Source organism: Acomys minous, assembly GCF_964271855.1.
Source record: "Acomys minous genome assembly, chromosome: 8".
Taxonomy (NCBI): domain Eukaryota; kingdom Metazoa; phylum Chordata; class Mammalia; order Rodentia; family Muridae; genus Acomys; species Acomys minous.
Genome location: NC_140489.1, coordinates 62,103,270 through 62,115,860, shown reverse-complemented (window position 1 = coordinate 62,115,860; position 12,591 = coordinate 62,103,270). Strand labels below are relative to the sequence as shown.

The window sequence follows — 12,591 nt, the reverse complement described above, 5'->3', positions numbered from 1 at the left end:
GCATGCGTAGATGTGACATAGGCTACTGCGTTTTTCTGCTGCCAGTGTCCATGGTTTCCTTATATTGCTAATGGTTCTCAGAAATGAAGAAAAGCCCACATGTTCAGGTGGGAATTTATTGAACACTGCTACTTTCCATATAGCCTATGGTATGTGACTTTTCACAAAACCATAATGCATTTGTAGATTTGCTGAGCTGTTTCCAAACAGATGTGCTCTGCTAATCTGACAGAAACATTTAAAGCCCAGACCCCAAATATCAATAGCTTTTAGTATTGCAAATTAGTCTGTCTGTTGGGTAAATTGGGCTCTGTGGTTCTTGATAAAAAAAAAAAGTAGCAAGGAATTCCTCACGTGTGTTTGGTGTATAACCACCTGGCTGGATCCTGATGGTCGTGTTCTTCTTTGCAGAGTTTTAAGCTGAACGTAGACAGTCATTGTGCCCTCAAGGAAGCAGTGGAGGAGGAAGGACACCAACTTCTGGAGCTCATTGCATCTCACAAAGCAGGTAAATCCTCCTGAAATATTGCAGGTCTTTATGTCTGCAGACTATTAAGAATGAAGAAGCATTGCTGTAAATTACTGCATATATTCACTTCCTTATGTATTATTAATATTTACATTATCAGATTGACCTTCAAGATTTATAAATGTTTCATATACTGCATACAATGCTGTGATACTTGTAAGATGAAATACTGCCTCCAAACGGTCTGTTCATTTTATTTGGGGCTTGCCATTCGTCTGAGCTCCAGTTGAAATCACACTCCTGAAAACTTCATATTGTCATGCTTTTTTGATGTCAGAGCTCTGGAAATAACGTTAAGATAATGAACGAGAGCTCTTCTTATAGACACAATGCATATGCACTAGGATGTACATAGATATCATTATGGATATAAGGCAGGCTGCCCATAGACATCTGATGGCTCCTCTGCCAGTTCACACATGTGGGCGTTTGGCATAGCCTCTGTAGGTCTTTGCATTAGCAGAGGCTTAGGCCTTCAACCAGTTCTTAGACCAACGCTGGTGCATTTATGAAGAACGCATTATAAATAAAAAGCAGTTTTGTTGTATGGTTCCATTTATCCTGATAGTTGAAGACCACAAAACAGGGTCATTGGATGCTCATTTTGTTGTTATTGTTGTTTTTTGTTTGTTTTGTGTTGTTCTTTAGCTTACTATACCAACAGTAAAAGAATAAAAAGCATTAAGCAGATGTGTTAATGCCACATAGTATTGTCTTAATGCTGGCTTATTTACTGTATTTCCAATTGAATTCCCTGTATCTATTTCCATATATCCTACTGGTCATTATCAACTCTCCACACAGATAGCACTGGCCCTTCTCTTGGAGGTGCAAAGCTATAGTATTAATGGCATGTACACATCATGATCTGTCCCACTGGCATTGTTTTCACCAAACCACCGAGTCTGCAACAGTTTCTGCATATGCTTGCCTGGGTTTTGTGTTGCTATGTCTTGGAACTGCCAGTCTCAGTGGCAAGTGGCAGGCAACAGTAAGGTCATTTAAAAGCCTGCATGGGGATTGAAATAGCCACCTAGTCTTCTATGTAACGAACAGTCACGGATAAAGACGCGGTCGGGCCCACAACTTGTGCTTTCCTCTCCTTTGGAGAAGGACTGAAGGACATGCTGAAGATGATTGCAAGTCAATGGAAGGAGCTGCAGAGGCAAATCAAACGGCAACACAGCTGGATCCTCAGAGCTCTGGACACCATCAAAGCCGAGATACTGGCTACTGATGTGTCTGTGGAGGACGAGGAGGGGACGGGAAGCCCCAAGGTAAGTGGCTTGAAGTTTGCCTTTATTTCCTCTTATTGCTGTCTTCTTTTGAACTAGGCACCACTGAAGTTTTCTTTCCATCCCTAAGGCTCTTCGTTTCTAGTGGGTAAACTTTGTAACTCCTTCTCTCTCTCTCCCTCCATATATATATATATATATATATATATATATATATATATATATATATATATATATATAAAACAAAACAAAAGGCGACAACTTTCAAGTTTTCTGGGAAGAGGTCTTTTTGTTCAAAGTAGCAGCGCAGAAGGGGGACAGGATTCTGGGGGTGGGAGAGAAGGGGGCATAAAACATTTAGTAAACAAAACATAAAGCATCTTTAACATGAATAATCAGAATGGTTTTAAATTGTTTTGTTGCAACTATAAATCACTATAATCAGTGCAATCACTCAGCTCTGACATCCATTAGCCGCTTGGTTACAGCAAATTAACAAAGAAGAGAGAAAGTGATTCATTATCTCATTCCTGTTAATGACTATCAGATGCATTGCCTAATTAGGGGATGGTCATTGTAGTGCGAAGAAGGTCATATGCTTTGCTACAAATCTTTTTGCTCCGAGTGTAAGTTCTCCATAATGGTACATGCACCGAATTCAGCAAGTATTTTTAAAACGAGTATTGGCATGTTTTGATTATCCATTTTAGATTTACAAAATAGCCTGTGAAACATATGCCACTGAACATTAAAGGAAGTGCCTTTTAAAACAGAATACTACTGTCATAAAGGTATGCTTTGGACTTTCAGTGTCAAAAACAATTTTATTAATTTGACGTTTCCTTATGGTTTCTCAATTTATGAAAGGAAGTCCAGAAATTAGTTGCTTAGTAGAGTCAGAATCTGAACATACTGTAGCACAAAGGGAAACATACTGAGAAGTTCAAAGTTTCTATCCCTGGCGTGGACAGAGCAAGCAACATCATCAAATAACGTTTCTTCAGCACACACATGCACGGGCATTGTGCTCAGAGCAAGTTAGCCAGCACTTTGCCTTCTGGGACTCAGATTCTTCAGTATAGGCAGGGCAGGAACCTAAGCCAGCCCACAACAGTGACTGTGCAGCCAGCCAAAGCGCCAAGGTCGCCACCCTTTAGCTGTTGGAAACAGAAACGAATGGGAAGACCAGTCCCACTGAAGCCTCCAGGGAGGAGGTCACATTTCAGGAAATACTTGAAGGAAAGGAGGGACGTGGCTTGGCACATGCGCACAGATGGAAGTGATGTGAGGAGGAGAAGCTTCCAAGCTGCAGCTAACACCTGAGGACTGGAATGTAGTCAGAAGACATCTCCTGGCCCAGGAAGCATTTGGTTGGCAACGGCTTCCCTGTGGAAGTGGAGTGGGATGATGAGAAAGGACACAACTAAAATGTGGGCTGTGTTTTATTTGACAAAAAGAGGGCTTACGGGGTGGCCTAGTGGTAAGAGTACTTCCTAGGATGCGTGAGGACCCAGGCTAGATTGCCAACACCGCAAACCAATAACAAAAGCTACCACATGCGGTCTCAATTCACAGTCGGCTCTGCTCAGTTTCACAGTACAGGAAACACTTAACACTTCTACCCAATCCTTCAGTGCAGCAGAGAGGCCATCGAGAAGTTAACCAACTTGCCTGCTTGAATCTGTGCTTTGAGGCTCAGCTCCCACGGTCTCACCAGTGACCCTCTGCTCCCTGTCGCCATGGGCTGAGAGTGTGGCACTGAGCAGTTAAGAGATTTGGAGCTCGTGGGGGACGTGGGGGATGCTCTTGAGTGTGTACAAAGGGAAACAGCAAGAGATTTTAGGGAAGAAAAGATACAGGAAAGACAGACAAGAGAGGGCTGCTTTGAGGGAGTGAGTTCCACAGACAGTGGTGTGGCTGGAGGAGGAGGAGGAGGAGAGAAAGATGCTGGCCTACTGTAGGTGAGGGGAAGGTTCCCAACAGGTGGGAAAATAATCCTGAATTTCGTGTAGATACATTCTGTGTATCAGGCATGGATCAAGGGGGTGTGGCTTATGGGAGTGAGGATGGGCACCATGTACCAAAGGGGCCTCCAGAGATGGTGCGCCCAGGCTGTGAAGATGGCTGTGCTGGGATTAAGTAAAGCTCTTCAACAGGCCTGTTTGAAGAAGAGCGTTTTCAGTCAGCTTGCTTCCTGAGGTAGAAAGAAGCTGCTTACTTAAGCCAGGGAAGGAGCCGCGGCACATTCTCAGAAAGCCTCCTCATACCACAGGGCCAATGCCCCTCCCAGTATCCCAGTGTCCCTGTAACGGGCTCAAGATCTACCCCTCCCCCACACACATACGCGTAACCAGTGGATGAGAGGATTGTCTAAGGCATTGTTGCTTAACTAGCAGACAGTACCAGCTAAAGTGCTTAAGTTAGGACTATATAATTAAATTGGGCTGTGTCTTATTCTAATGAAATGGGCATTAAAAAAGTACACAAAAGCCAAGCAGTGGTGGTGCACACCTTTAATCCCAGCACTTGGGAGGTAGAGGCAGATAGATCGCTGTGAGTTCAAGGCCAACCTGGTCTACAAAGCGAGTCCAAGATAGTCAAGGTTACACAGAGAGACCCTGTCTCAAAACACCAAAAAAAGAAAAAAAAAAGACCACAAAAATATTTTAGAAGACTTTATATATCTTTTACTTATATGTATATATTTTAAAGTAACTCTGTATTTTCCAAATCTCTACCTTAAGCAAGAACTATTATAAGAATGGGAAAAAATATGAAATGTAAGAGTTAAAAATTATTTAAAGGGCAAAATAAGTGGCATTGTGCTGTGGGAATGTGAGACTTGAATTTAACTATGAGAAGGGAAAATAAGCAAGTCTGATCCTTAGTGATCTGTTTCTGATTTCTATAAAACAAAATAAAAACGGCAAAAGATTTCTTTTCGAGTCACTCCAGAAGAGACAACATCTCCGGTTTTATCAGCTTACAGAGAATGATGACTTTTCCTTATTAATGTTCTATGGTGCTTTCATGTCATTATACAAGCAAATGTCACAAATGAAAACAGTGACAAGTAGATTGTGTGTAGCATCTGCACATGGGGATCCTGGGAGCCGCAGAACCAGACAAAACCTCAGGCCTGCTGCTGGTTCCCTGCTTAGTTCTCTCTTCCCCAGTTTGGTCTGGATTTTCCCTGGATAGATAAAAACATTCTTAGTCAAGGATGAATGTAAATAAATGTAAGGTTAAGGATACTATGGGGAAAGGTCAGATCATTTCCCCCCTATCTATCTGCTTAAGGGGCATGAAGGGTTTCTCATAGACTTGGACAAACTAAACAGCAAGGAGGCTGAGACTCTGGGTTAGACTGCTTGGGTGAAGTGATTGGCACTTGCTACTAGGTGTCTTTGAGACGATTACCTAACTTGCTCGAGTCCCATGTTTTTCATTTATAAAATAGAGGTAATGGGTCAACAAGGTGCTCAAAGGGTAGAGGTATTTCCCACCTGGCTTGGTGGTCTAGGTTCAGTCTCTGGGACACCCATATTGTGGAAGAAAACACGGAGGTCCCACGTGTGTACTGTGCACGCTGAAATAGGCGGCACTAGCACCCCCTCCCCGCTCACGGGAGCCTCTTGCCTATGACGTGACCTTGCTTGGGTCACTCATACGTTGTGCCATGAAGTGTGTCTCCAAACAAAGCCATTCTGATTGTCTGTTTCATCTGAGACCTAAGCAAGGAACTAAAATTAAAATGTAATAAAAATAACCCCAGAACTCATCTTAGGTTTACTTCAGAAGCTGCTGGGAGCTTGAGAGCGTAATAGAAAATCTAAGGAATATATCTAGGGGGTATTTTTCTTTTTTACCTTGCTTGAGAGACTGCAGAAAAGGGCTTGGTCTTAGAAATCTTGCAAAGAAGGGGGATAGGAGGAAATTCAAAGACTCTGGGAAACGACTCCCCCAGGACTCGGCAGCATACCTTATTTGTTGTATTTCATTTTTTTAAAAAGTGTTTTCCCAGGACTGTGAGATCTTTTATACATGGAGATAGAGAACAGAATTCATCTGGTCCAGAAATACAACTTTACATGTACATCCAAGAATTTAAAATGTGCTTGTAATTATGCATTTTAAGAAAGATTGATGAAAGTTTGTCACCTTAAAGTGGAGGCTTTATATTTTAACTTTTTCAGTGATGCGCAGTTGGGGGATTTCAAAATATAGTGACTATCCAATGTCTTAACAAAAACTGTATTCTTTTGACCTTTCAAGGTAAAAGCCAGAATATCCTAAAGAAAAAAAAAATTAACTGACATTGTCTCCTTTTAAAATGTTCTTACCTGCCCTCTCTTTACTTTTCTCTTTTGAAGCTTGCATCTTTCAGGACTTAAAATTAGAGCTAGGACCTCCACCTGGGAGTTATCCAACTTTGTATCACTGAAAGTATGTAACAACAGCTCCTAGGTCCTTTTAAAGGGACCAGATCTAAGTCTCTAGAACACAGAACACCTGCATATATGATTCTAAGGTCAGAAGCCTTGCAGCCAGGACAGTCTCGTCGCGAGCCACATCTTTGTTTCCTCAGTGAAAGGACTCAGGTGTCCAGCTGCCCTGGACTCCAGGATGCCTACTTCACTTGCTTTCCGTGAGGATGACTTAGATTGAGGTCATCATCCTTTGGAGATGGGTATCAGACTCTGAAGGCCGTCAAGAACACACATGCAACAATATCAGGAGAGCAAGCCCACGGCTACCTTTAAATGTGTCTGCTCAGGCCTACAGGCAGGAGTTTTAGGAACTGACTGGCACTGGGAATTGTGTAGCTTTTGACTTGAGTAGTTAGTCTGCCTGACCTGTTTAACGATGTCGAGGGAGCGAAGCTCAGTATTAACACAAGCACTGGCGTGCTTGCTTACCTGACGCCCAAGTGTTAACGGAGTGCTTAGGCAGATGAATTGTGGGTAACTCTGCTTAACAAAAAAATGACAAAGGAGTGATTTGGGGGACACCTCAAGAAGATGTTCTCTGTATTAGATTATGCCTTTGGTGGTATTGTTCAGCAATATAGTTTGATGCTGGATCTTTCAAAGTATGACTGAGACGGAGCATTTTCTCTGCTTTCAGTTCTCTTCTAGCTAAGGGACATGTGTAGTCAGTATGTGCCCTAATGTATGTTCTTCATGAAGAACATTAAGATAATAAGTGGGAATCATATTTATATACTGTCAGTTCCTATACTACTGTGTGCCTCTATTCAAACCTACTTGGGACATCCCCTTTTTACCTAATGCAAAGAAAAACATGGGTGCCCATGTCAAAAGGAACTAGAAACAAGATAGTGAGATTAAAGTGTGTACCTAACATGGAGAGAAAGGCACCAGGCAAACGCCCAGCTGTTTATTTATTGAGAGCTGGCAGGAGACTCTGCCCGGTGCTGAGCCGTACACAAGAGAAGACAGGCTTTCCTGCTTGGTGGTCTTATCATTCGTGTAAGCGCACGGTGTAATACCTTGTCTAACGTGCTCTGGGCTATCTGAGATCTAGAATAATAGATCACCGAAGATTCAGATCATCTTAATTAGGACGTTGGCAGACTGAAATGGAACGGTGCCCTTGATGAAAGCAAATGAGCAGGACGCGCATCGACACTCCTACAGCATCCGTGCAGCATCCTTCCCGCAGCCCGCTCTGACTCAGCCCTTCCCCGCTCAACTGGTAATCATCCTCCTGCTCCAAGAACCGGGGAGAGCTTTCTTTCTTCTATTGCGGATTTGTAAAGAGCACCACCCCCACCTTTTGTTATCAGAAGGACAACTTTTTTTCGAAAATGCTTTCTGAAAGTCAGAAATGAAAGTGAGTTCCTTTGTTGAAGACCAGTGTGGTTACTAAATTTGTGATGAAATCCAGGTTTAAAAAAGCTTTCTCTAATTTCCTTGTGGCACCTAAATGCACATATTACCAATCTGTGGCTCTGATGATATTACTGGTGAAAAGGATTATGAAAATAAACATAGCTAATGATAGATCAAAGGCCAATTAATGATCATCTCTATACTGGACTATGGTATGGTATGGCATGGTATGGTTATGGTTATGGTTATGGTTATGGTTATGGTTATGGTGTAGTATGTTATGTAAGACCATAGCTTTTCTCTGTCTTCCTGCTATACTTCTATCACTTGTGATCTTGACTAAAGAAATGTTTGTCTTGGCAAGAATGTGAGTGAAATTCTTTGATGTCTCTGACCAACACAGGGAAATTTCACCAAAGTAAGTAGGCATTTGACTTTTTCCTATTTATTTAATAGTACGCAGAAGTTAAAAATTAGTATGGTGTTGGCTGCAGTCTTCTACTACCATGCTCACACTTTACCTTTCTATTTATTATAAAGATAACACACACTAAACACACTAGAGAGATGTTTTATGCATAGTGGAGGGCGCCATCTTTTGCAACCGTGCAGTATATAAACACATATGCAAAAAGGTAGGATGCACAATAGCTTCTAAAGATGTTTTCAAATTAATAAGTAGATTCTTTGAAAGTGGGAAGCAATGACCTCAGTGCATCATTTACACTTTTTTCCTGAACTGTGTTGTTTCTGGCAGAACACTACTTGGCCTGCAAGAGCCTTGCTTGCCAAGGAGATCACCCTTCTTTGGCTCTTGTGTTTATTGTGTCACACAGGACTGCATATTAAACAGAAGCTTTACAAGTACCCACTCCTGCAGTCAACAGCCTGAATACTTCAAACTCTTGTTTAGGTGTTTTCACGCCCATAGTGGTCGCACTCCTACCCAGGGACCTCAGTGGAGATTAAGGTGTCCACATTTTATTCTTTTCTTTTAGATACACTTGAAAGATGCTTACTTAGATAGTTGTGAAGCCACCAGAACATTTCCAGTCTTATTTCCCACCACCCCTAAATGAAAGGTAACACTTATTGAAAATATTATATGTAGATGTTTATTAGCATATCACACACACACATGCACACACACGCACACACGCACACTACACATGTGCACGCGTGGCCTTATAGGGAAACATTAACTAGATTGCAGACCTCTAGGCCAAAGCTTAAGGCCCAGTTCACCGTAGTTTTCAGCCATTTTTCACCGAAAATGAGCAACATATTCTTATATTTATGCTTAGTTGTTTGAGCATTGTCCTCTAGACTAAGTAAAGTTGTGCCCCTCAGTAAGCGAGAAAGAGCAGGAGAGGGAAAAACAAGCTTAGGGAAAAGACTAGGAGAGTGGTGAAAAGGGAGCCATGCGTCCAGAGAAACGCAGCGGAACCTGAGACTCAGCGCCCAAGCTGTCAAGTGGAGGCATCCGTCCATTGGCTGCCCAGGCGAGGCGTGTGGGCACTTCTGTTTTCATCTCTCTCTCTCTCTCTCTCTCTCTCTCTCTCTCTGGGCTATAACTTTTCCCACTTCACTCTCTCATGCTAGAGCCCAAAGCCAGAAAACTTCTTTACATTTGACCTCATAGATACCGCTGTGTGACGGATAACAGGCTTTGTTAGTGTGTTTAGCTTTACAACTAGGTCCTTATTCAGCCCCTGTACCTTGTCCCTGGCAGAGTTAAGACTCATGCTGATATTTCATTTCATATACCTTCTAGTTTTCCTTTACTGAAAATGTGTTCCCCTCCTTTTCCTCTGCTTTCATTCATGGCTTTCCCAATATCTCTGTCTATACTGCCCTTATTCATCCTTTAAATCAATGGATATTGACCAGAGTCTTTTAAATTTCATGAATTTAATTCAAAGTGAAGATATACAGTGCGATAAATACTTCACTAAGGTAGGTGGGCTAAAGGGAAATGTAGGCAACCGAATGCCTGATTTCAATCTGACTGTGTGTGAGAAGACATTTACCCATGAACACAATAGGGGGTTTGCAGTCGGATCTACCGTTCAGCTAAACTGGAAGTCAGAAGATATGGGAGGACAGACATCCTAGGTGAAGAAAAAAGAATGACCAAACACACGGGCAAGAGAGACTCTGAAGGACATCTCGGAAATGACGAGCAAGGAGAGTTGACGTTTTTTGAAAAAAAGAAAGCCCCTGCGTTTATGTGAAGGGAGGGGGCCTTATGGAGGTCAAGATGGAGTTGTGTTGTGGAGAGCTTTAGAGGGCAGGTGGAAGAGATGTTCCACTTACCCGAGTGCTTCTAATGACTCAGTGTATCCATATCCATAGACTACAGATGGCCAAGGTCATATGGAAGTGGAAGGATGACGTCATAACAAACTGGCCTAATGGGAGGCCAAGGCAGGAGGACCACAAGCTCAGTGCCAGCCTGGGCTACATGGCAAGACCCTGTCTCATTGGTTATCAGACTATTATGGTTCCAAGGAGCTTGTGTTCAGATATGCAAACGAACAACTATAATGTGCTGTCTTTATCACCTTATATCATTTCAAGAAGAGAGGCGAGCACAGCACATCTTGAGACTACATTCAATAACTTTTGTGACAGCCTATTATTATAAATGCCTTACTGTATTATTGGCCATTGATAATCTCTTACTGCCTTTACCTTTTAAACTAAGCTTGATTATCACTGTATGTCTATAGGAGAAAATGTAGAGGGTATAGAATTTGGTAATAAACGTGTGGTTTCAGAAAGCCATGTTTAAAGGAGACTGCTGTACAGCAATTTGTATCAGAGAGGGGAAGTTACTTTCGGGTGGGGAGCTGCGAAGTTCATGAAGGAATATGGATTGTCTCCAGGTGGAGTGAAAGAATGGATGGATGTTGATGACAAACAAAGATGGTGGAAGACAGTGGATTGAGAATGAAGTGAACTCGGTGCCTAGTCTTTGGGGAAATGAATGCAATACCAGAAAGACTGAGGGAAAGGCAAGTCTGGGAGAGCAGAGGAGGACTCAGATCCCATCCTCTCAAGGGAGATGTCTCACCACGTGAATCCCGTCTAAGCTGACCCGCACCTATTGTTTATGGTATAATTTGATGGCTAATATCACATACAGCGCGTGACATCCATTTCATCTTGAAATCCCATTTGTATCTTTTATAGTTTAGCATTGAGGGTAACTCCATCAAGATTGAAAAATCCTTGGAAGAGCAAGTGCATCTTAAATTACTCTGTTTGACTCAGTTTACATAATATTTCAGCTTACGGTATAGTTTATTTAAATTTAGCTGGTTAATATACATTTTCTTTTTAATGCTGAGGTGGGAACTCCACTTTATCTTCCATCTTTCACGATGCAATGTTTATCTTAGCTGTGTAAATAACGGCCCAATCCCATTTCACTATTTGCTTTTTCTACACTTCTCCCCTATTTCCTTTCCTGGTTGGTTTTCATTCTAAACAAAACAATCTTAAATGAACCTTTAAGTGGCCATTTCATCCATTCTTTCCTCAATAAGTGGTAATTTATAACATAAAAAAAGAAAAATTCCACAATGCTATTGTTACTATTAGGCTTACTTAAGGCAAGTCCCTTAGGTTAATTATTGTAATTGGTTACTATTGAGCTTTTATTTTACTTTATTTTTGTCTTTGTTTTAAAATGCCTGCTCAAATGGTATATTCTGGGCAACTCCCTTAAAATAAAAACCTAAAAGCATCTAAAAGGAATTAGTTACTGGCCAGCACACTGGTTGATGAAATTTGTGGTCTTTGCTTTAAAGCTGTCTAACAAGGTTAGGTGAGATTGAGCCTGAAAAGGTAGAGGTCTCTAAATTGACATAAATTCAAAGGGCAGAACTAGATCATACCAGTATTTGAATGTCTAACAAAGTCTAGTCCCTGACATATTATATTTGGTTCACTATAGTCTGTGTTCATAAATATATCCTTCTAGTAAATGATGAATGTGAGGTTTAGCTAACACAATAAAGTTTATATTCTTCTAGACCTTTATAAAACTCACAGAGCTGGAGAGCTCCACTCTGTAAAGTGACTGGCTGGTTTCTCCGGAATGCAGTCTGTGTAGCACGCACAAACATAATCACTCGTGTATTTTCTCAAGCCAGCTTTGTTGGGTCTACTTCCTTGTTGTTCTCCATTTGATGCCTCCTGACTTCACTCTACCACTAGGGCTCAGAGTGGGGCATATTGGATTTCACTGGTCAGTCAGTCCCATGTGGATAAAGCCAGTAAAACCATTCTTACCTAGCAAGAGTTTCTGATCCAGTTATGAGGCCAGGAAGAAATGTTGTTTCCAAAGCATATTTGCACCTATAGTGTTTATCTGAGCGATCAAAACAGAAGGGCTGTGCATTTTGAATTATGAGGAGTTTTGAAACACTTCTTTGTTTCAGTTCTTTTCTCTCTTTCAGCCCTCAGTCCCCATGTCTGCCATCTTGTCTGCTTGCCTGCCTTCCCCCTCCTCTTCCCCGCCCCCTTTCTTCTTCCTTTGCCAGATGAAAATGACTGATCATAGTGTGTTGTTCTGGTGATTGTTGTATGGAGAATATTCTGTGGCATCACTGATCATGGCTGCTGCAGGGCGGAGCCAGCCTGATAAGCATGTTTCAATTCCCCCGTTATCCAAGACTAGGACAGTCTGTAACCTGACCTACTGTACACTTGGCAAGTGATTTTACAATGACTTTTTTCAGATCACACTTTATTATTTTTCCTGACAAAACATTCTAAGAACTGTTTATGCTTTAAAAGGAAGCTTCTGGCTCCCATTGCTTACTTTCAGTAACGCTCTCATGCTATTTTCTTCTTCTTCTTCTTCTTCTTCTTCTTCTTCTTCTTCTTCTTCTTCTTCTTCTTCTTCACCAAAGTTAACAAGATTAATATGAACAGAAAACAAATCCAGTTTTCAGGGTCGTCG

General features: G+C 41.7%; 1 protein-coding gene across 3 annotated transcripts in view; it reads left to right on the top strand.

Moving 5' to 3' along the window:
• The window catches only part of AKAP6 (A-kinase anchoring protein 6), a 450,197-nt gene that overhangs the window by 246,799 nt on the left and 190,807 nt on the right, over window positions 1-12,591 (top strand). For 2 of the 3 annotated variants that reach the window (XM_084791781.1, XM_084791782.1), the window contains 2 exons: window positions 412-508; window positions 1,640-1,806. In XM_084791781.1, the coding sequence (XP_084647907.1) occupies window positions 412-508; window positions 1,640-1,806 (264 nt within the window). The remainder of the gene's footprint in view (window positions 1-411; window positions 509-1,639; window positions 1,807-12,591) is intronic. The other variant, XM_084791783.1, reaches the window with a different exon arrangement.